The 25551-nt window shown below is 32.8% G+C and overlaps 2 protein-coding genes across 4 annotated transcripts; one reads left to right on the top strand and one right to left on the bottom strand.

Moving 5' to 3' along the window:
- The first annotated feature begins 3988 nt into the window (after positions 1-3988).
- Positions 3989-12076, top strand: LOC116774691 (protein TRC8 homolog). Its single transcript, XM_032667412.2, has 2 exons — positions 3989-4416; positions 9854-12076. The coding sequence occupies exons 1-2, from the start codon at positions 4167-4169 to the stop codon at positions 11614-11616; spliced, it is 2013 nt and encodes a 670-aa protein (XP_032523303.1). The 5' UTR covers positions 3989-4166; the 3' UTR covers positions 11617-12076.
- A 52-nt stretch (positions 12077-12128) lies between these two features.
- LOC116774802 (F-box/LRR-repeat protein 2) lies at positions 12129-22656 on the bottom strand. 3 transcript variants are annotated; one of them, XM_032667562.2, is made up of 12 exons: positions 22391-22656; positions 18260-18403; positions 17461-17629; positions 16852-17007; positions 16595-16744; positions 15997-16157; positions 14917-15022; positions 14424-14625; positions 13599-13766; positions 13014-13068; positions 12794-12942; positions 12129-12700 (listed from the first exon to the last, which is right to left on the bottom strand). In XM_032667562.2, the coding sequence occupies exons 1-12, from the start codon at positions 22481-22483 to the stop codon at positions 12565-12567; spliced, it is 1689 nt and encodes a 562-aa protein (XP_032523453.1). In that variant the 5' UTR covers positions 22484-22656; the 3' UTR covers positions 12129-12564. The 3 variants fall into 3 exon arrangements, with proteins under 3 accessions (XP_032523453.1, XP_061379976.1, XP_032523455.1); XM_061523992.1 differs by lacking the exon at positions 18260-18403 and having other exon boundaries at positions 22391-22639; XM_032667564.2 differs by lacking the exons at positions 18260-18403; positions 22391-22656 and adding an exon at positions 17772-17993.
- Between the last annotated feature and the right edge of the window lie 2895 nt (positions 22657-25551).

The raw sequence follows: 25551 nt of genomic DNA, 5'->3' as shown, positions 1-25551 counted from the left end.
ATCTCTCTGATTTTTCCCATGCTGGAAAGATTTTTTTTATATCATTTTGAATTAAGAATCAATAAATTAATATACAAATATGTAGATAAATATTTTTTATACCTTAATAAGGACTTAAGTATTATTTGCTTAACTGTGGTGTTAAAAAAGTTATGAACTTTTATGTTATTTTGCGTATTTATAAGTGTATATATATATATATATATATATATATATATATATATGTAAACTTATTTAAATATGATACTTAATTGATATCTAAGACTTTCGCAAGTATTCATTTAAATAAAACTAATATTACGTGAAAGTCTCGTCTGCCCGTGATCACGGTTGCTGCAAAGTAACTGAAACGTTATGACTATGTGGTTAAAATAATAAAAAACGCGGAGTACCTACACCCGAAAATTTTAATTATATTCTCTTATAAAAGTTTCCAAAGAGTATCTAATTATATTTTGAACTAATAAGGTCTTGTACACTTCTTTATACTGTTACATATAAATTGTTTTTTAAGAAATAAAAAAATCATATTTTATTAATAAAGCATTACATTTCAAAATCCTTAGTTATTATAAATGTGTGCTTAAGTGAATTTTGTATTTGAATTAAATACGTTGGTGTCTCTAAATAAAAAAAAAAAAAAAAAATTAATAATAAGAGCGAACGAGTTCTCAACTTTATTAATTATACTTGAACCGGTGTGACGGAGCTTCGAAAGCGAAGTTTCTACGAGCTTACATTGGCTGGGGTGTTTATAATTCAACTCTGAACTGTTGAAGCCTTACAGGAAGCCACACGATTTCAAATCGATTCAAAATGGCCGCCCCTTTTTTGGTTATTCAGCCATACTCACGATTTTCAGAACGTATTTTTTGTATATTGTTTTTACTAAAAGCTATTTCTAATGTATCAATTCTGTCTTTATATATATTTATCATCATATATGAATTATGTATTGATATTATATAAAAGTATCTATTAATAATTTAATATTATTACCAAATGAGAAAACAGAGAATTACTAACAATAGAGTAGATTTAAAAAAATATAGAAAATCGAAATGGATTCTCGTCTCATTTGGTTTTAACAAAAATAATGTGAACATTCTTATAAACAACATAATTGGTTTCAGATCTATTCTTATAAATAAAATTTAAAACTTCATCTATGATTTTAAACTATATAAATATACGTATTCTCTTTAGCTGACGTCATAAATAAGTAACAATCCTTTAATATCTAACTTGGACTTTACGAGAGACTAAACCTCTCAGCATTCCATGGATCGCCGTGCTGGTGCCGGGTCCATCGAAGGATCTGAGTACTAAGTACTTTCTAATAATGAATTGACATTATTTGTGGTCAGGCCCAATTCTTCTAGTAGCTTGTAGAGAGATTTAGCTGTTATTCCTCTCGCTCCCACCTCTATCGCGTACAAGTTTATGATGAATCTATTCCTAGTTTCCTAGTGAGTTCGTTAGTGATCATAAATATTGAAACAATTACTAATAAGTAATACTTCTTTATATTGATGACACTTCATACAAATTATAAAGGTCTGGTAATACTTTGAATTGAAAACGCTCCATATGAAGTGTGACCGTGATAACTTTTGGTAAGGGTAAAGTTTAGTAAAAAAATTTTTGTTCCTACGTGTCATCTGACAAAACTACGTGGGACAAAGAGGAACTGAATAATAATATTAGTTACGATGATAAAAGGCTTTTAAATGAATCTAATATTATCCGGATTGTACTACGCGTATTTTATTATTTTAAAAAACTATATACTCCCGACGTTTCGGTTACTTTTTAGACGAGATGTGAATATTCGTATCTCGTCTGTCCGTGATCACGGTTGCTGAAAACTACCCAAAGATAGTAATTAAATTTAACGAATGTGCCCATAAACCAGACAAAAGGAATGTAAACTCAAACTCATAAAATACATTTATTAGCCGGTACATTCTCATGTTTGCTGATATTGTTTAATTAAATATAAAGTCATGATGTTCGGACTGATAAAACGTAAAACGGTCTTCCACAGGAACTGTATATCAGAATCCTGAGCCAACTGACATTTGATGTTACCAACCTAAGTGATGAAGAAAAAGCTTTCATGATTTACAGCAATGTTACCAAGATAACAGAGTGATTGGCCAATAACTCTTGAAATTTTATACAATACTAATTTAAGGAATTAAATATACCAATTTTATATATATCGTATCTTGGACTTTCTTACTTGATCATAACCCTACCTTGTTACTTTGCGCTCCTATCATAAACTGCTGGTGGAAATGAAGTCTTGACTCTAGCTCTTGGGCATCTCTGTCTTTTGGGAGTGATGTAACGACGTCATCGTGGGATTTCCCCATGATATATCTCTTGTAACTCTCCGGTGTTTATAGAGCTCCGATGGCCTTTTTAGACTCATCCCAAAACTGTTGCAATTCCTAAATAAAGCCGGTGAATCAGCCGTTAGCGCGAGCCCGAGCCACAACTTCAACATCTTTATGACGCCTGCATCTAACTTTGACAAAAGCTATCTACTATTCCTTCTAAAGATGGAGTACAACCTATATTATCAATCTTCCTACCGTGAAATTTAAATGGTGCATTTTCCGTAACCGTAGAAACGCATTGACCGCCTAACGATAATCCCGGACCGTATGAGGTGTATCTTGTATTCCGCCTACCGAGACACAGACAGTGTCATTTACTTGGTTTTGTTCTCAATCCATCGGTCCACTCACAGAATTTATCCACTTCAGCCAATAGTACTTGACAGTTTTTGGGGTTACGCGTTCTTCTTAATAATTTTATATACTAAGATATTAATTACAATATTAAACATATTTGGAGATAAACAACAACCTTGAAATAGTCCTACATTGTAACTCAAAGTTTTTGAAACGCCTTCTTTAGTTGTTATAGAAAACTTTAATTATAAGTAATACGACGCGATCATATCACTAACTAGGGGTGGAAAGTTGTACCATTTTAGCGCGAATAGCATCAATTCGTGTTGTATCGACAATTTTGTTCACTGCATTTAAATGTATACCTTTAAATATTCCTTGCTAATGGGAAAACGCATAACTATTTTTATGCAAGGTATGAACGTGGTACGTTTATGGCACATAGTTACTTAAAATATTAAGACACTAAATTATCAAAACAGTGGAGAGTTTTTTGTAATCTTAATTCAAATATATATTTTTTTCGAAATTTGAAATGTAATATTAAAATTGTCTTCAGTTCATAGATGGTTGTCATGAAGCATTTTAAAAGTAGTAAGTAGGCAAACAATTTAATAATTAAATTGAATTTTAATCGCATTAGTTTGCACATAGAAATATGGATTTATATAAATCTCTTTTAACGATGATTTGCTTGATATGGGACACATTATTATCTTACATTTCAAAAAAAAATTTCTTTATTTTGCTTTTTTAACAGATACAAGTTGAAGCCCCTCTATTATGCAAAAGAAAATAGAGATAGATTATGAAAACGCGTTGATCTCAAACAAGAAATTAAAAAAGATAATTAGTAATTTTTCCTTTTGATTTATGTCTGTCAGAATGGGGATGGAATCCACTTGATAAAAAAAACACCATTGTTTTTTTAAGTTTTAATATTACCGAAATTTGTTAATTATAAGTTTACTGTTAACGAAAGAAGTTAGTAGGAAGATTACTGAAAAAAATTCTTTTAAAAAAATAATTTTTTCGTTTTCATAACGACTTAAAATACTGTAATTATCGAAATAACTTTTCCTTTCTGAAAGATTTCTAAAACTTCAATGTCTTTACAATAATACTTAATGAACATTCACTACATATTTCTAAATACATATTCACTCTTTTTAATCAGTATAGTTTATATTCAAAACAAAATTTATAATCTGTATTGTACATCCTACTTTTCTTGTTACTCTGTATTCAATAAAATCAAAATGGTCATGACAAGTTGCAACATTCAACATTTTTTTTCATTTTGGCAATTCGGAATTTTCAAACGTCAGATTTTATTGTCGCAAAAATTTTAGTCTTATTTTCTTAAAATATTGTTTGATCTAAAAACATATTATAAAAATACAGAAAACTCGATCCGTATCAACCACTAAGTGCCAAGCTGTTGGCGTAAAGTTGCATAAATGAATGATGTCTTTGAGGTCGAAAGCCCTTGCGCTGGTGGAGGTATTATTGCGGGTGCCCCCATTGTTTGTGGTGGATGAGTTCCTGAAGATAAGCCTGGGGCTGCCGGTGTCCACTGGCGAGGAAGTGTCGCTGTTGTCCAACGTGACTATTGACCACGTAGATATAACAGACGCAGACGGCAATTACTATGACTCCAACTTCTACAACACTTTCGTCTTCACACTCGTTAAATTCTTCGTATGTTGTCTGGGTATGTCAGTTTATTTATTTTGTAATATTTCTCAATAGTCATTGCGAAACATTCGGCTGCTGTCATTGTGACATGATCCGGTTAGATTTTTATTACGGTTCATATTTTGCAAGAAATAAACATTGATATCAAGAAATGTAGTTATAATATTCACAAGCATACAAAAATTTATCTTATTTTCATTTACCACGCAAGCAACACCTGATGTGTTCATGAAAATGTCATTCATTTCCTTGAATGTACTCTGGTTTAGCTGATCATTTCATTACTCTCATGCAAAATGTTTAAGCCATGACCGTTGAAGAAATTATGGAATATTTATTTATAAACAGAGTCTAAACCCAATATTCGCTGTAATAATTTTTTAACTAGCACAAGGCACGGAAGGCCTTATCCACTAACATAATTTGGTAATTGTAACCTGTGTCTCTTTGAGCCATATATATTAATTTAATTTGAAATACAGAAAAATAACTTACAAAAAATTTCACTCATGCCTAACAATAATATAGCTAAGAAATATAACATATGGCTATGGATTCACATCTTATCAAATTCTTATTGCTATTACTTAAGATAATACTTCAACATCAATTTAAATGATTTGTTATCGCTATACAGCATACTAGATTTTGCCTCTGACTCCGTCCACTTGGGGTTCATTATTAAGGCTTAGAAAAATGATTAGTGTGTTAAAACAATGGGTATGGTAACTAACGCTATGTTCATCTGTATGTAATCTCATGAAGGAATTGATCCTGTATACAGAATTATGAGTTTAATTATAGCCTATGTCTTATTTTAATATCCGAAATACATTATTGTAAGGTTTTATCAAAATCTGTTTAGTGCTATATGTGTTAGAACAACAAACATACACACATCCTTACAGTGTTATAGATTTATAACATTAGTTAGATTATACACCATGCCATAATATATGGGTATCTTTCTTGTATATAGTTTTTGATTTACAGTTATATTTGATATCTTAAGAATTATGGGAGCATATATATATAATATATTATATATATATATATAAATATATATATAAGAATTTTCGAATGTCTTGGTAATTCATCAAGATTGGTAACAGTAGAACAATAGAATTGTCAATGAAGTCTAGTATAAATTATATATTTTGAGGATTTTTTTTTGCTTACCATCACACGAGAATATATATAGTCTTATAAAATCCCCACTCACACTAGAATATAACGGTTGTCATTTTTGATGTCCCCTTATCTTGTACTATTGCACAAAAATTTTATTCCTATATCTTTCAAATAGTAACATTGTAGGTATTCAGACATTATCTGAGACTATTATAGTATATTTACAGCTTAAATTATAATATGTATGTATAATGAGAAAAGATAAATATTCTATGACAATCAATATCATGTTTTAGTCATAAATTAATTAATTCATTTAGAGCTAAATTTGTTAAAAAAAAAATTCTAATAATATCACGAACAGAAAACCATTGTCTTATATATAATTTTTAACTACTCACACTGATAAAATACTTCGGTTTTACTAAATTTTGTCTTCGGAAACAAAAAAAATATTGACAAATAATCGAAAGTCAAATTCAAGTGGCAAAAGCTGTTTTGACAATAATAAATAAAAAAAAAAGATTTGAAAATGATAGGCTTAGATAAAACATAATATTGTTGTCGGTATATGAACTACAACAGATAAAATAAAAATGAAAACTTTATAATATTAGTATAACTATGTATGTATTAATTCATTACACAAAGGCCCCTTCACGGGTAAACATCTACACTATCTATTTTGAGCTGAATCCATCCAGCTCAAACTAGCCGTTTTATGATGTCATCTGCCTATTTCATTAGCCATCTTCCTGTACAGCACTTTCCCCTAGGACTTTAACTATAGATGTTGACCTTGACTATAGATACATAGATACTATAGATCATGTTTGTGCATTTATAATGAAGATGATATATTATATATAGGAAATTATGTATATATGCATATATATTTATATCAGTACATATTCACATCTGTGTGTTTCGATTGACAGACACTTTAAAACGTCGGGAGTATGTAGTTTTAACAAAAATAAAACACGCTTAGTATGTATATCCGAATAATGTTAGTTTAGTTTAAATGAGTAAAACTCGCGAAAGTCTTAGATCTCATTAGACACTGAAAAAGTTTTTTATTTGAATTACACAAATAAGTCTGCAGAATGTACTTCAATAACTATGACAATTCCATTCAGAATTTTATAATCTGTTACTTATTTTATTTCAATTCTTTTTATTTACAAACATTTTCATAGATTAAAATATTTTTTTTTTTAATTATTCAATCCTGCCTAAAAATACTATCATGCTATTGTTTCCAAAAAAAAAAAAATTGGGAAGAATTTTAAAATAAAAAATGTATTATTTCAAGTATTTAGGACCATGTACAATTATAAGTTTAATTGTTTGTGATGTCACAGCAGAAGATGGCTGAAATTACAGAGTTAGGTTAGGTTGTTAGGTTAGTTAGAAAGAGATAGTGATATGAGTTAGAGTGAGATAGTATAGAAGAAGAGCAGTTTAAATATCATTCTAATTTCAAATAATACAATTGTATATTACTGTTGTAGTGGTAGTGGTATTAATTTATTTTGTATGTTATTCATTCAAGTAACACAGTTCATTGACATTTGCTTAAGGTCATGACCGTTTGTTAATTTACGAAGATATATTCGATGTGTTTGAAAAAAATTACAATTCTATTGTTTGATTTTGTTTTTTAATTCTTGACTTGGTGACTAACATGTATCGAGCACTTCATTGACTAACATATAACTTTGTTTGTCTGTTATGTTGAATGTTGAAGATCAGGAACTATTGGTGTAGTTATTTTTATTCTAGTAATGTTGTGTACAACTTTTTAAGGAACCATAGCTTATATGAAAATACACTATGACCAATGACAGCGAAGTATGCGAGAAAAATATTACAAAAACGAAGGAGAGTAATCTTTTTATGAGCTCTCTTTGTGATTAAAGTTTCGAGAAAAGCGTACATCACGGAATTATATTAAATTATCAATTTTTAAACCAAACACACTCTTACGTTCTCGTTCGTAAAGTTCGTTTTTCACTCATTATATCGCATTATACATAAACATCTTTCCTTACTTAAACTTTCCTAATATAAATAAAAGGGTATCGTAATCGTTGGCAAGACATGTATATATAATTTGCTGACCGTTATATGTAACTATTATTTTTGATGATATACCAAAACAAAAACTTCATATGTTATTTATGATTGGACAAACATACTGCTACGTGTTATTACAAGGCTAGACTGACACCAAACATTGAAAATATAATGTTGACTGCGATACTATGACTCTATACGATTCATTTTCTAGACTAACTAAATCCATCGTTATTAAATTCTTCTAAATAAAATGCTATAAGTTTTTTTTTTAAGTTTCTGTCATTCTAAAATCTCTGTGCTAATCATATGCATGCACGTTTTATTCGTTTTCTATTGTCTTTATAATATTAAAACATATACAAGATAGAAATTATACTATTTATTGGACATAAAATATATATGTATATAGCAAACGTTTAGGAGGACATTGTTATATATGTACAATATATGTGAAGGATAACAGCTAGATATACTTGTAAATCTCACGATGTGAAATTAAAAAATAATCATTTTAATTTGAACGAAACTTAGTAATGTGGTAACTTGATGTTTTCTACTTTAGCCTTCGCGTCCATCCGTTATTATAAAACATTCTAAAAAAACATCATCTCAGTATCAAACCAGTGTTTATAATTTAAATAACTTATTAAAGGAGAAATTTTAACAAGTCAGCTAATGTAGACTAGAGGTGACATAAGATAGGTATGATTATCCGAGCAGTATCATCCCCTCGGACGGTAAATAAATATCTATTATATAGCTTATCTAATTTGATATAATTTTATTATAGACGTCTGTCAGAAGAGCGAAATATTTACATTGAATAATACCTCATATCCCCACTCCTGCCCCACACCCCATGTCAAATTAAAACTACCGCATGACCACAAATTCGTTCGCGCGTTATGTTTAAAAGTAAACTGAATTGCACCTCGAGCTATCTGACAGTTACTCTCCTGTCAAAAGTGTTGCAGTTGTTTCAGACAATAGATTGTTTTTATGTTTTTATCGATATTAATTGAGTAAAAAAAAAAACGTTTTAATATTACAGACGGACCAACTGATTTTATTATTTAATTTTGTATAGACTTATGACCAAGAAGTAATAATTCTAAATTTTTTATATAAATCAATGAAGTGTCTTCCCTTTGTGTGATTTAATAAGATTATACTTTGGTATACTGTACAGTACACAACATAGCTTTTGGCAACTTACTTCTCTCTAGTCCTCGATTGTCTCTAATTTTCTTAGGTTGCCCTTCCAGTTTCCATCCTAGTATTAATTTGTTCTACGTCTAATATTATTTGTAACAGTAACAACTTTTCACGCATTATTAAGATCGAGGTCCAAATAAGACTTTCACTTGTCCCAGTTAAAGATAGTGTATATCCGAATTATATGGCAATAAAAATAAAAATTTATCCAAATTCACACACACACACACACACACACACACATATATATATATCTGCAATCATTACGTTTTATTATTTCAGAGTTAAATATTCTGAGCTGAGCAAAAAAGCCGTTACTCTAATATTTTTTGCCGTATTTTTAACATCTAAGTCATTAAACTTTGGAGAGTGTTTTTGTTTTTTTTGTTCCGATGTTTTTTGTCCTAATACAAATCTTAGAGTAAAATTAAGGTCATGGTTGTATTTTTTTCAATATATACGTAGGGAAATTTGTTAGCGCTTTTCATGGCCGATAGCCGCAAACAGTTCAACGGTGCGGTAGCTGGCAGTAAATACGATAATGATATTTAAACTTGTCAACTCGCCTGTAACCTTTTGTTGTGTTTGTTAACAGCGCAGCCTCGCGGCGAGGCTTTACGAAATAAACATTGTCTACTGCAACCTTCGCGGTCACACAATATTGATCTTTATTAACGAATTCCTTTAATGTAGTTGTTTTTTTTTTCGTAAAATGTAGGTCTTTATGAATAACCAAGGTCATTTGCACCATTATTGAGAACCTTTGGCTTTCTACAACAACATTATTAATTATAATATATATATATATATATATAATAAATATTACACGAAGATTAGTTAAATGCGATAACTTGTTTATAGATTGATTCCCAATTATCTAATATCTTATGCTATCAATGATGTACCAATTAGATTGTAAATATTAATCAATGAAAATGAATAGTAATTATAATATATTTTCTTAAACACTCTATATAATGTGTTATCTCGATACTGTCTCTAACGTTGTCATTATTTGTTTGCAGGATGTATGACAGCGCTGTGCATATTCGTGCTCTATACAAAACACCTCATCATAGTCTACTTGTATCTAATGTCGCTAGGGATAGTGTTCGTGTCGTATTGGACAAACGTGTCCGCCATCAAACAGATCCAGACTCTGATACAGACGGCGACCACTCCGCACTCGGCCAGTATACTGGAGGACATCCTGGACTTGAATCTAAAAAGACTGCTCGATCTCGAAGGTCCCGGTATACTGGTTATCCAGAACTTCGCCATACAGTTCATACTGTCGGTCCTGTTTAGAAATGTACATCTCGGGCCTCGACATCCGACTATCCAGAAGCTGTTGCCGTTAAGCTTCATGGCTCCGTCTTTCCTGGCGATGCTGCCGGTGTCGCAGAATGTATTGCATCACTCCCCCGTGTTCTCGTCGCTGTTGCCGTTGGTGCTGGTGCAGTACGCGATATGGGCGTCCAGCTATGACGTCATACAAGTAATCTACGCCGGCTACCAGCACGGAAGACTGTTCGTCAGTCACAACGGCTTGTCCGCGCTGGTGGAGACGGAATGGATGAGGCTGAACGTGCCCTGTGTGTTGAGAGTGTTCTGGGTGATGCGTGTCGCTGAGCACGCGATACTGCTGCTCATGGAGACCTACGATGACGAGGGTGACGAAGGCCTGAAGGTGTCAACGCTGCTGGCCGTACAGTCGCTCGCCTCCATGGCCAAGTCCTTGTTAGTGACGGGTTGCGAAACCATAACGGCCGTCTTGGGCATGACTTCCGTGATATCGTTCTTCTGCCACTACATCGGTAACTTCTTCCAATGGATACTGCTGACGGAGGAGGAGGAGGATAAGAGTATAGGCACAGTGTCAGCTATACTGTTTTACATACTCGCCCTCCAGACGGGACTGACCTCTTTGAATCCGGAGAAGAGATTCATCCGTTTGTGCCGAAATTTCTGCTTACTATTCACGGCTCTGCTGCATTTCCTGCATAACATAGTGAATCCGATGCTGATGTCATTGAGTGCGGCCCACAATCCGAGCACACACAGGCACGTGCGAGCGCTGGGCGTGTGCGCTTTTCTCATAATCTTCCCGATATCGCTACTGGTGTACCTCTGGTCCCAGCACTCCATCTCCACCTGGCTGCTCGCGGTCAGCGTGTTCAGCATAGAGGTCATCGTCAAAGTCATCGTCAGCCTGATGATATACTCGCTCTTCCTGTTCGACGCCTACAGGAGCACGTTCTGGGAGAAGCTGGACGACTACGTGTACTACATACGAGCGTTCGGCAACACCATAGAGTTCTGTTTCGGTATCTTCCTGTTCTTCAACGGCGCCTGGATATTGCTGTTCGAGTCGGGCGGCGCCATCCGCGCGGTCATGATGTGCATACACGCGTACTTCAACATCTGGTGCGAGGCGAGGGCCGGCTGGTCGGTGTTCATGAAGCGGCGCACGGCCGTCAACAAGATAAACTCGCTGAAGGAGGCCTCCGCGGACCAGCTCCACCGACTGGACGACGTCTGCGCGATCTGCTACCAGGAGATGCACTCGGCCAAGATAACGAGGTGCAACCACTTCTTCCACGGCGTCTGTCTCAGGAAGTGGCTATACGTCCAGGACAGGTGTCCGCTGTGCCACGACATCCTGTACAAGATAGACAACGACCCGAACAAGGACAACGGCTCGGAGGCAGCCAACGAGGAGAACAGCAACAACCAGAACCTGCTGCTCGAAGACGAACCCGACCTCCTGTTGAACGACGTGAGGTGACTGGACAACGGACACGCGCCTTTGAATCAAGACTAAGCCTCGATTTAACAGTGTTTATGTAATGTGTAGTGAGTTATTTATACTATATAGGAACCGGTGGGTCGTTGTGATCAAAAATAAAGTCCCGCGTCCGTGGCTCCGCTCACAGACGGACGGTCGCGTGTAAGTTATGTTTGTTACAGTCCGTGCTTAGATCGTGGCGCCGTCACAGTCCTATTAATGTTACTTTAAATCGCTAGTTTCTATTCTAAATATATCGATAATTTAAACGAATAAAAAAAAATATATACATATACATATATAAAAAATTGTTGTGAACGACGACGGAAAGCTATTTGTAAATAGTCGTTTAGAAATAGCTTTTAATATATTGTAAAATAATTTTTTTTTTTTTTTGGAAAAAAAAATATAAAAATAGTAATTTCTCTCAGTAAAGTGTAAATAAAGTTATTTTAGTGTATAGCTTTTGGTTTCAATCGTGCGAGGAGTCAAAGCGGAAGGAGAAGACGAGACAGTTTATAGGAATTTATTTTTATAAGTATTTTACAACGAGCAACAATAAATATTTGACCGGCGCTCCGCCAGGGGCCGCTTGTTTCGTTACGTCTAGCTTTTCGTTTCTTCTATACAACTTGTTAAATCTAAGTAAGTAAGTATATATTCACTTACTCTTCACGCCATGTGATAGGTTACCTTATCCATATAAAGTATTCGTCCTATTAAATTATACAATAGTAATTACTTAAATTCTTTGTACACTTTAAGGTATTTTTTCTTTGACTAGTTGAACTTTATTTGAACTATATATATAACAGCAGATTTTAATAAATATCTATTTAACCTACAATTGTGAAATGTTATAAAATCACTGGTTGTTTATTATAGTAAACAATAAATAATTAGTAACACATAAAACATATAGGAATTCGGTCAGCTCCGACAGGAACATCAATTAAATATGAGGTCCTTGTAGTTGGAGAGCAGGTAGTAGTTGGACACTCGGCAGTTGGTGGACGTGCGCACCACCGTGGTGCGGTCCGCGCGCTCGAAGTTGGCCTTCACTATCTCGTAGTAGCGGCCGTCGCTGGGGGCGGAAACAAGGCGCGGTCAAGGAGCGGTCAGGGGAGCGCCAGACAGACAGAGCTGCGGCGGCGGAAGTTGTGGACAAATGATTTACCTCAGGACGAGACACTTGAGTTTCAAGCATTTGACGCGCAGAATGTCTATAGCTTTCTGGCTCTTGTCGCTGAATCGGAGGTTCTCGGGGTCCCACCTCAGCTCCAGCCTCTCGAGGTTGGGGCAGCTGTTGGCTATACCGTCCATCAGCTGCGAAACGTAATTATTGTAGGACGTAGTTAGTAAAAAAATCAATACAGTATATACATGTTGCCTCATACCTGGTCGACGTGGATGTTGACGCCGAGTCGCTCCTGTGTTCCCATGATTAAGATCCTGGTGTCATTTAAATTATAAACAAATTACTCGCGTCCGGTCTCGGGCGGGAGACTTGAGCTTACAAAGTACTAATCGAGAGCTACGTGTGACAAAGAGACTGGAAAACATGTCTTATTAATTTTATAAAATTATACTTGTGTTGATATTTGAAATTCTTTTAAATTTAAACGTGTAAATGATGTCCTGCTCCCAGCTGGTGATCAATAAAGAGCAAGTGTTACAAGTGGCGCCATCTGTGCCGTACTCATAACAACACACTATAATCCTTAGAATTATTTTTATGAGTGATTATAATTAATTATAACACTGAGCCATTGTCATTTTGTAATGGCGACATTTAAATATCGACTTGTATTTGAAAACTATAAGTAAGTACTGCCTTCAGCCATCTTGTAGAACATAAGTGGAAGTAACGCTGAACATTGAAAAGCAAATCTGAAACTGTACCTGGAACACTATGTAATATATGTAAGTCTGGTTATGTGCTGGGTAACTCTCATCCGCTATGAACACTAGTCCAAACTCACTTGGCGTTAGTGAGGAGCGACAGCACGCTCTGCCACAGCTGGTCGGTGATGTGCGGCATGCCGGCCAGCGCCAGCGCGTGCAGCGCTCCGCCGTGGCGCGACAGGAACCGGTGCAGCGCCTCGTCCGACAGGTTGTCTGACGCGTCCACATCCAGCGCTACGAGGTTCCTACGATGCCACGGCTGGTTTTATACATACTTATCTAAGGTCTTTAAGAGTAATCTCCGCCTCTCTATCGCTTCGGGAGTTCGTAATGTTTTAAATGTAATGTCAGTCAGGATACTCAGTCAATACTGGATCGGAGACAAAGAGTTACATTAATGCGTTGTACTGAATGTAGCTGAGATGGTTGTCACGCGGTTATAGTACTCTTTTGTCATTTTCAGTTCCGGAGCGGCAATAAAAAAATATCGAGAACTCAATAAAAAATTGTTTACAGATAGCTTCGTGGTGTGATTGGTTACTTTCTAAAGTCGCTTTTATTTTCGCAATTTCCTAAACATATGAAAAGTCTTTGTTATTGTATAAAAAATTACAAGGAAGGTAAATAGAAATTTCTTTGCCAAAACATTGACCTAAGTCGTCCCTGCGGAAATTTACTTAACGAAAATATTCCATCAAATAATTTTACTCCAGCGCTCCTGCTAACGATAAAATTTGTAGTATTTTCAGTTCAACAACAAGTATAAGCTCGACCTGTGATACATCCTCGTAGGATGCTGTGAAACTCTTATCATTACCTAGAAAATAATATAAATGAATGTAAAGATTGCTCAAGTCAGTAGGTACATGCCTAACCTAACCTAACCCGTTCTTCTCACTGACCTGGCAGTGCCGGCTTCCATCCAAGCTTTCAGCACGGTGTCGTTGAATCCATTGATCTGTCCGGCGGAGAGGAACCTGAGGCTCGGTATCCTGGTGAGCATGTCTATGAGGCACTCCGTCGACAGGTCCGTGGCGGTCACGTCCAACTCCTGGATGGAAGACTTCTCCCACTCCACCTGCATCACGTTCTCTGACTGGAGACCTGGAAGGAGCATACAGCTGGAAAACTATCACAGCAAAATGGTCTAACAGTTAAACATGGCGCGTAACTTGACTATACGTTGTGGATAATGTTTTAGTAAAAACAAAAAAGATAGAGAACAAATAACTAAATATCAGCTAATAAAGAAGATGTCGTAAGTAAGATCGTTAAAAATTGTTTGTGGAATTCTAACTATAAACCAACGGTATTCGATTGTTCGTTCATAAATCTCCGTGTCCAGTACGGCGTTGAAAACTCGTGGTTAGTGTACTGTCACTGTAATATACATACTACATCCGTGCATCAAGAGACAGGTGAGTCTTCTGGAGCGCTGGAACAACGTCTTCATAGTGGAACCGGTCACCTTGTTACAGAAGTTCACGGCCAGACATTCCAGCTGAAGAACAATTGTCCCTTAGAATGCGTCGCCGTAGTACGATGGCAACAAAAAAAATCAACGTATCACCGTTTTTGTTTAAATATAGTACAGATATAGAAAGGTCCTTGATGAAAATGGTAGGGAAAATTGGTATTAAGGACACAAAGTTTGCGTTTTTAAAATGAACGCTTGAAAAAAAAATTGCTCTTTTCAAAAAACAAAAATACCTTATAAATTAAAGAAAAAAAAAACATTTTTAAAAGTGTTCATACTTCGAAATGTTTGTAGTTCTCATTGATTCTTTTAATCAATCATACAAGTTACAAATAATGTTGCCAACAATTCATATCACATGATCTCAACGATTTATACTTTACAAGTGACAGTGACAGTGACATTTAGAGATATTAGCTTCTCGTCTCCAAACTAAGGTTATTTAATCCATGGCGACTGGATATATATATATAAATCTATTTCTAATAAGAATTCCATCACTAAGGTACTTACTATTCGTTTTATTAATAATATGAGTGTATTTATAACTCAATGTCGTATACATTTAAGTTTTTGTTTGAATCAGTATAACATAGTTTGATGTATAAAATATCGATCTATTTGATAGTTTTTAACGACACGAACTTTCTTACATAATTTTTCATTAGGAATGTCATAAAATGAATAATACAGCGAGACATATTCACCAACTACCAAAAGTGGAAGTTCGAAGTTTCACACATCGGAAGTGTCTGTTCATAAACAGTATATTGTTTATAGTTAGGAAACATATTTGTTATATATAATCTGTTGCACGTTCATATAAACTAGCGACAGGCTATAGCGAGTCCCGCGTGTAAAAGAAGCACAGACCTCATCATATGAAAGTGTCACATCATTAGTGACGTCACATCGCACGTCAAAATAAATTGATATGAAACGAATGAATGACGGATCTTCGTTCGTAGTAAGTTTATTGTTCGATGATTCGTTCTCACCTGTATACAGTTGGAGCTGAACGCGTCTATGTGTGAGTCGTCCACGAAGTTGATCCCGTACAAGTTAATGACCCTCAAGTTGGGCGTCGCTGATTTTAATTTGTGAACGTTTATGACCTCGTATATCTCCTCCTCCTCCTCTTCGACCTTCTCGTACGTACCTTCGTTATATTATTGATGTTAAGGTATATGGGCGTTTGTGGATTCAGAAATCATCATATTGTTATGATTTAACTTCAAACGCATTTAGGTATAAATTAGGTTTAAATTTTTAAAAACTCCTGCCAATGTCTTTAAAAATGCATAATCGTGAGCGGGGTTTCATTCTATCAGTGTTTTAAGTGCGAGAACATTGTGAAATGATTTTTTTTTTTAAGTTTGAATATAAATCTTTTAATGTGGAGTCTCTGTTATTATTCTTGCGCAAATCGCAAGAAATTGATCACAAAATAGTCCTAAGCTAGCTACTCCGTCACACACGGTCACTGTGTATATTATAATTATGTATGTTATTAATATAAAATAGTTGTAGTTCAAATAGACCATCAACTCATCTCATCTCCTCTCATCTCATCTCATCTCATCGTCTTTAACTCACCTATTAAATGTAATATTTCCAGTCCATTTATGAAATTGTAAATCTTCCTCATGAAACCTTCCATGAAGATAACTTCGGACAGACAAATACACAAATAACGCAACTTAGTAGGAAACGCCTGCATCTCGGAGAAGTCGTGAAGCTGCATGGCTGAAATATATACGTAGTTATAAAAAGACATAATGTGAATAAACAAAAAATGGCAAGAAGATTTTTATATTTTAATCATGTAAATAATATTTAATATAAAAACATACCTGTACTGAAGTCTAATAACATGTGAGTTAAATTAGGACATTTAGCGGCCAGTTCGTGTAATACTGTGTGAGTTATCAACTCTATTGGCAGCTCTATGTATCGTAGAGACGGTCCGAACCTTATTGATATTAACGCAAGGAGAGACTCCAGTGAGCCTGTGAGAAAATAATAGCAAATATGTAATACTATGTTTCTGCATTACATTTTGTACAGTTTATAAATTATGTATGTATTTCTAAATATAATAAGCAGATGTAATATCAGAAATATTTCAGTATTATTAATAGATAAGATGGTTAATGGATAAAAAAAAATATTTGTGAGATGTAAATTCGAAATAATTGAACAGAAGCATTTTAACTGGCAAACTTAGGCTCAAAAAGACTCGTATCCAGAGCCGTAAAAACATTTACAAAAAAACAAATTGACATCATTCTAAACTCTAAAGTGTTTGTTTATGTAATGACTAAATTGAATTTGGAGCTTTTTTTATATCCTTAGAGTTTCTTATTACAAATGTATCGTGTATTCACTACTTAGCCACATATATGCAACTGAACAGTATTGCGACTTTGTAATTTATAATTTAATTTTGAGTTAATACTAACCAACATGGAGTCCAGATATTTCGGGTCTCAAACTAACGTGCGTCCATAGTTTTGTGTCGTATGCCACCATTCGCCATCTCTTACACACGGTGGCCATACGACATATCTCACGGTGGGACAAGTACGAGAAGATATTAAGCAATACCTTGTCTGGTAACTTCTCTATAGTCTGAAACAAGAATGTTCGGTTTAAACCTTCTTTCTCATCAATAATAATGCATCGCCAGTATTTAATATGTTATAAGTTATAAAACAAGATATCTTATATCTATCAACCAATAATCAGACAGTCCGGGACTTATCTACTTTACCGTATTCGCGAATGGACTTCTCAACTGTCCGCCCTCGGTCAGGTAAACCTGACTCGCCTCGAGAGCCAGCTGTCCCCATACATCCGTCGGTATATCCATAACTTACAGATAAACACTTAAATGCACATGAAATGCCTCAAACTACACTGATGACTCCATGCGCGGTCTCCAACACGGTCTAATAATATGAAAAGCTATGTTTAATTTTGGAACCAGCTGGGAGTTGTCCCAAACAAAACAGGAATCTGTCGTTTCGATACTTTTTTTTTTAATCACAAATGATTTTTATATGATATAATATTATATATATATATTTATTTAAACATACATTTTATGTCTATTTGTTATATTAGTTTAGACTGTAAATGACGTTAATATATTTTTCAAGAAACAACATGGCGGCGAATTTGAATTGTGCGTTTTCGGGTGAATGAATTTTAAGCATTTTCATTTCTTTCCACAATCCACAGCCCGTGTTGCTAACTGACATGTTTTTTTCTTTTATTCCTGGGAGGAGGGGTCGGTTCCTCATCGGAGGGCTCGTCAATTTGGGGTTCAACGTCTGAGTTAATAAGAAGCATTAGCATCTGCAAGTGGAAGTCTTTTTCCGGATGAAACGGCATTGTTATATCCTGTATACAAACGATCACATTTAAAAATAGATAAATGATCTTTTATAATGTAATTTATCATATTTATTTTGAGACGCGATGTTTGGCGCTATTTAGGCGTATAACATAATAGTGAATTAGATTAGATTTACGATTTGTTTAGAGGTTTTATATGGTTTTCATTAAAAAAAAAAAGTTTTGCATAATTCTGAATGTACTATATTGCATTTAAATTTGGAATATAAAAATTTTTTACTCTTGCAATAAACCTTATTGTTCTTTAAATATTCTATATCTTATATAATAATATATTTAAATACAGAATACAATAATGTACGTTCGCAAATATGTAGACCATAACGTTATTAGTTCAGACAAACATTAAGCGGATCTCGATATATTCGATAAAATAAATTGAAATCCATTAAGCGTTTTGGAAGCACTGAGTGATTACAGATATCGCAGCTTAAGCAAATGGCATGTGAATTATTTTGACACTAATATATGCAATTATAAGTCTAATTCTGTGGTTGTTAGGAGCTAAAGTCGTAAAGCTGTCTGGTATTTTCTTGACCCGTCTGATGTCTTGAATTCGTATTGGCAAGACATTAGGTATTTCCTGGATTGATGACTCATTAACGAACACTTTCGCGAATAAATATTTTTATACATTGTAACAAATTCGATGCTAATATATTATTTAAAATATGAATTATTTACTTATGTTATAGCAATTAATTTATTATTTTCTTTATGGATTCTTAAATTTTCTTAATAAACTTTTATCTTTAATGATTCTCACAGGACTGACGCAACGTTTGTTATAAGTTGTTTATCAACATCGTAATGCGTTTAACTTTTTTTTTGTCTATAGAAGTAAAAAAAAAACTAAAAACTAGTTCAATTATATAGTTTTAGTATAAATTTGTGTTCATATCACCATATTCTTTGTAATGACGTCAACAATTATATTCTCGTATAACATTCCTTGAAACCAATTCGTTTTAATTCAATTTGATTCGTGACACGTGTCTCTCAACGTCAACTATGATGACAGCTGTCAAAATGTATAAAATATTTTAATTTCATTTGTATAAGTCTTAGTTTTATATTATATATACAGTATATATCTCCTATGTTTTGTATATAATTGAATTTGTGTTGTTTTAGATCTACCAACAAAGTTCCTAATTGTGACTTCAGTCGAGTCTGTTAAATTTTATTACATTCAAAAGTTAATCCCGGATCGCGTCTCCTCCATTCAACATGACACTGGCAGAATATACTGTGCACGACTTTGCACGGATGAAGGCCATATTTTAAACAAACAACAACAACAATACCTTTGGTATATAAGAGGAGACTTTTATATGAATAATATTTTTTTATTTATTCATGAGGAAACAGCGTTATATTCAGAAGATTATAATATTCAGATTTAGAAATTGATCATTATAAATTACAAACCTAATTTTAAACATCTGCCCCACGTATCTTATTATTAGTTATAACAAGCAGTGGTTTAGGTATGTCCATAAATTTGACGACTCGCATTGTATTAATCAACTAATACTTTTCAATAATGACCTAAAAATATAATGTGCACCTAATAATTTTAGATTTAAATGCAAAAATATAGTTTTATATAGTAATAAAATTAATGAAAAGAAAAACTAAAAGTGTGATTTATTTTTGGAAATACAAAAATTTTTGAATTCCAACAAAGAGTTTATTGCGTAAATAATAATGTGTCTTGTTAAAATTTTTGTCTAACCTAATTTTAACAGTTGCAAAAATTTAAGATTCATCTAAAGATGTAAATTTCACAATCAACAATGACAATAATAGCTTTTAATATGGTAACATTGAACGACCTCGTACAATTATAAAACTTATAAAACTTTTTACTCGTATCCAGAGCCGTAAAAACATTTACAAAAAAAAATAAAATCGTACAATTATAATTTGTCACTGACACTCTTAATCCCGACGCTATTGGTGACGATAATATTTAATAAAAGATATTCATTACTAAATATTGTAAGCCGCACTTCTTTCGCTGATAATTGAAACGTTATAATATATTGTAATACACTTGAATCTTTCTTTTATACTTACTGTGCTCGATAAAATAGAAATATGTAAGTTAATTTATGTAATAATACACTTTACACAGCTACCTGCTTTAAATCGTTTGAACTATTTTCGTATCAGTATGCTTATTCTAAGTTCTATTACACACGAAGCGTTCCTTGTTTCTCTATTTAACCTACGTGAATACTATAATATGATAAGATTTTTGAATGGAAATCTGTTAGCGCTTCGTGTATAGTGACGTTGACAACTTAACGAAGCATATTGTTAAATTATCAGAAGACGCAGTAATAATAAAGGTCATAGTTTTCATAATAAAAAAGTATTTGAAAAAATAAATTAAGTCTTGTCTATATTTCTACTGACAGCATTATCTGTGAACATTTAACAAATACAGTGTGAATGTCCCGCGTCTAAGTTGATGCAAGACAGTCATAGAAACATTTAGGTACACAAAAACTTAGTAGTTTTCGTTAATTATGAAACGGCTAAAGTTATATTAATAAATAACTGAAAATCATTCATATACCTCGTTATTTTTGTACCTTTAGAACAAGTTTACGTCGTCATATGAAGGAGGAGTTTTCAGTTTTCTACTATAAGGATTAATGGCTTTCGAAGACACTTTTCGTTTGTAGTATTCCGCAGTCATGAAGTGAGGATATATTAATATTTTCAAAAGATCCATGTTTATATCAAACGTGGGTAGTCATTTAGATTATAAAATTTGCGACGTGTTTCACGTCTTCGTGTTGTAATTCTTTTTTTCTAACAAAAAATATTTTTAGGATACAATTATTCCACATATACAGAGACTTTACTTTAATGTTACCACAATTTAAACTTTAATCAAATATTATAAACAATTTTACAGTTCATAGAAAAAAAATTGAGTACAATATTTTAAACAATTTTGTTTACTTCTAAATTTAGTCATCATTTTGCGGTATTCAAAATGATATTTATGGTTTTTTAAATTTCCAACCAAATAAGGAATTATTTATAATTCATAAGTTACCATTATGGCGAAAACTGGTAGGACTTGTTCTACGAAATCATCTTCATATTACATTCGAAGAACATACCATGTAACATTGATATATACAATAAACAGCCATTAGAACGGAGTTATATTCATTGTTCATCGTTAATCAGTTTATATCGGGGTATCAATGTTCTAATACTTAATTTTAAAAGACAGATCGTGTGTGTATCCAAACCACGTTTATAATATGTTGAAACTTTGTGATAATATTTAACGTCATAATTATATATAAGAAATTTTTAATGGAACGATGAACTAATGTTTATTTCGGTAGCCATCCGTGGAATTTTTAATATTTTGAACGGAAAAAAGTTCGTATTCATTAGTAACGTTATAAAAAATATCATCTTTATATAGATTGTGATTCGCAAATTGTAATTATTCATATATTTAAATGATCGTCTTCGTATTGTAAAAGCAATTGAACTGTAGTTTGTATTGTCACATACAATTTAATAATATTATAATTTTCTCATCAAAATATATTTGTATTACTTTCTTTTATGGAGAACAGTATTTAAATTACCTTGCATTTTCATAATTTCAGTGATTATAGAAACTAGTATGTGACTTGTGGGATGATAAATAAGATGTATCTAACAGAACCCTCGCCTTAAAATACATAATATTATTATCACCTATGGTCATTTGGCCTTCTGCAATTTTGTATAACTATATGTATTTAGTTAAACGATCACCAACAACTATTTTTTAGATCTAAAGGTAAATAAATTATAAGGATATTAAAATACCTTACCAATCGCTGAAATAAAATATAGAAACTCGAAACACAATAAAATATATAAAAATATATTATAATCGCCTATTTTTTTTTTATACAAATAATAATCTGTCACCAAACAACATACCATAGTCTGTTTACGTCGAAAACTAGAAGTCATATCATCTCTAGATATGGCCGCGGCCGCGGTGTCAACGTTCAATATACCCCAGGAATCCATTTTATTTAAATTATTTAACGACCACAACACAATTCAGTTATTGCACTGGACGTCCGACGCGTCGTTCGCGTCGCTTTGGCGCGAAACAGTGTTCAAAGTGTCATCACGTTCTGTGCTCACGTTGTTAAATATTATGTAGTCTACAAGCTCCGTTCATGTATATATTTATATGTCGTCAGATTTAAATTGGCAGTCCAAAATAAGTACGGCATTTTGCTTCAACTGGGCTGTACCGTACTGATGCCAAGACGATTCGTATTGCATTTCGTGTCACGGCAGCGACCGAGTGTGTTATTTATGCATATATTTAACTATAAGTGTTATATTCAACGTTTATGGCATCATTGACCGCTTCATTTTATTGTTAATAAATATATTAATATATTTGAAGTTCCTTACATTTGATTTAGTAACTTATAATAGAAATATTTGTAATGGTAGATAAGGCCGTCTTTGAATACACTCGGTTATTAATTTAGTTAACTTTATCTTGATTACCACTAAGTACAAGATATATATTCCGTTTTGAACCAGAGGTAATATTTAAATCAGTCTTGTATATGAACTCTACTTAATATATATATTTTTTTCTAGATAAGGAAATAAGGTCTTCACAAAAACCGTGTAAAAAGTCCTTTTTATATATATATCCAGAAAATTGTAATAATATGACAAATAAAAAATTTAAAGAACTATAATATTGTTTTATTTTGATCCTAAAATAATCTCTTGCTATGCATTGATTGTTAATTCTGTGACCATTTATATATACACCATTTACATATAAAATATTACATGTAATTAACTTTTACATAAATACAACTAAGATTTTCGGATTTTTTCAAATAATAAAAATATTATTAAAAATACATCCGAAAAACTTAATGCAAGCGAATGTCTTAGATTTAGTAACCTTTATAATAATGAGATCTAAGATTTTCGCGAGTATTCATTTAAATGAAACTAATATTATTCGGATTTACTACGCGGATTTTATTATTTAAAAACTACATAATCCCGACGTTTCGGTTACTTTGCAGCAACCGTGATCACGGGCAGACGAGGTGTGTGATCACGGTTGCTGCAAAGTAACCGAAACGTCGGGATTATGTAGTTTTTAAATAATAAAATCCGCGTAGTAAATCCGAATAGTACTAGTTTCATTTAACCTTTATAATTATTTAGAGTAAAATTTTCTTCTTGGTCATCTTTCATATGAAAATATTCTGAAAAAAAATTAAAATAATCTAAGGATATTATATAGTCGGACTTCGTATTAAAATATGAGGATGAGTTATTGAAAATATTAAAAACGTGTTTTTATATTTATAGACTGTATTTTATAGAAAATATATGAAAGTTATATATTATAACCGGTCATGTATTGACTAAAAAAGGTCCGAAATATCCATGTCATATTAACTGTTTTTAAATAAACAATAGTTCTTTATATATATATCTCTTTCTACTACTAAACGAAGAACGACATTTATATTAAACGATAGGTTATTTCAAGGTTGTTTTTAATTATTTAAATGTTAAAACGATAAATAAAACAGTGTATTAAAATAAAATACAAAACGCCATCTGTGTAAATATTAATTGTCATTTGTCACTCTGATCTGACCATAAAGTAGCAGAATTGACATTTGATTGTGAGATTAATGTTGCCAACAGTATGTTTTATTTCCCAAAAAAAAAAGAAAGATCAAACATGGGATTAAATTATTAATCTTTTATATAGGTCCAATACAAGGAATTCAATTAGTACTTGAGAGATAAAAACTCTTAAAATTAAAAAGTCCCTTTATATCTTCAACATCATTATAGTGTCACAAAACATATGTATATGTAATAATGGTAATCCAGATTTTTAGATGAAATCGTTGAATATCCAATGTATTTTATTTTTATATTTTATATACACAAAAGTTAAAAAAAACATATTATCAGAAGATGAGAGGCGAAGGCAATTGAATTAATGATGAAGTAATTGAAGAGAAAAAGAAAAAATCTTCGAAGACGTCAAGAAAGTCCAAAATGTATATTTATTAATAATTAAGAAACAAAAAAATCACTATTTTTTAGCGATTTTTCAAATATATTTTTATAAATATTGTTGTATCGCGGGGTTAAATATTAAGTATTTGAATTTTTGCTGCTCAATTTAAGTATTTAAAAAAAATTACATCTTATTCCTTGTCCACACATTTAAAGAAAAGTAAATTAACAAGTCTGTGGATTAGATATTTTACTTATTAAGCTTCAATGCAATTTTTATGATGGTTTCAATACAACTATTACTTAGTGGGTTCAGTGCCGGCGTTAGGGGGAGGCGTGATGGGGCGATGGCCCAGGGCGACAAATTCGGGGGGGCGCCAAGGTCTGAAGTTGGAGTCTCTTGCCTCTCCTGGTGCAAACCCTCAGAACTGTCCTCTACGCTCTGTGCATATGCATATTTTTTATTGACATTTTTTTTTGATGAAATTGTTAATATAATTTTACTTGGGATCAGCAAAAAACTAACACTTGAATTTGTTTCCCTCAAGTGGGCGTCACAATATTTTCGTCCGGGGTATCAGTGGCCCTTACGCCGGCACTGAGTGGGTTATCGCACTTTGAATGGCAATGGGTCATTTTTATTTTGTTGCCTTATAAATTAGATTTTTTATTAAGGTTCAAAAATTTAAAAAGTTACTTTTGATTACATTCTGATATGACCATTTTTGTGAAAGGTACAGAAAATAGCTTAAAACATAAATTTCTTCAATCTCTTCTTTGTAGAATTATTGAATAAATGGTTACAAAATTTTCTTAGTTTTCTTTAAGAGCGCTTATGTCAAAACAAAAATTTATTCTTTTATTTAGAAGTTTTTTAAAATGTAGTTAAATATAACAGGATATCGTTGTTATATATTACTTAAATAAATATTGACTTTTTGTTTTCATTAATTAATCGGTAATTCCAATCAATATTTGATTGGACCTAAGAGCAATATTCATTCAACCTTCTCATTCACTCCCCCACAAAAAATATACCATTTGATAAGCATGGCAATATCTATTCG

The sequence above is a fragment of the Danaus plexippus genome, chromosome 23, assembly GCF_018135715.1.
Source record: "Danaus plexippus chromosome 23, MEX_DaPlex, whole genome shotgun sequence".
NCBI classification, from domain to species: Eukaryota; Metazoa; Arthropoda; class Insecta; order Lepidoptera; family Nymphalidae; genus Danaus; species Danaus plexippus.
The sequence above is the reverse complement of the archived record's forward strand: the minus strand, read 5'-3'. Positions and strand labels throughout refer to the sequence as shown.

Excerpts from the sequence above, each read along its gene's own strand:
- LOC116774691 (XM_032667412.2), top strand. The coding sequence starts at position 4,167 with ATGATGTCTTTGAGGTCGAAAGCCCTTGCGCTGGTGGAGGTATTATTG. Across the intron at positions 4,417-9,853 it reads ATTCTTCGTATGTTGTCTGG|GATGTATGACAGCGCTGTGC; the intron begins GTATGTCAGTTT and ends ATTTGTTTGCAG.
- LOC116774802 (XM_032667562.2), bottom strand. The coding sequence starts at position 22,483 with ATGGATTCCTGGGGTATATTGAACGTTGACACCGCGGCCGCGGCCATA. Across the intron at positions 18,404-22,390 it reads TTCGACGTAAACAGACTATG|GATATAACAATGCCGTTTCA; the intron begins GTATGTTGTTTG and ends GTTTGTATACAG. Across the intron at positions 16,745-16,851 it reads GTTATTAGACTTCAGTACAG|CCATGCAGCTTCACGACTTC; the intron begins GTATGTTTTTAT and ends TATATATTTCAG.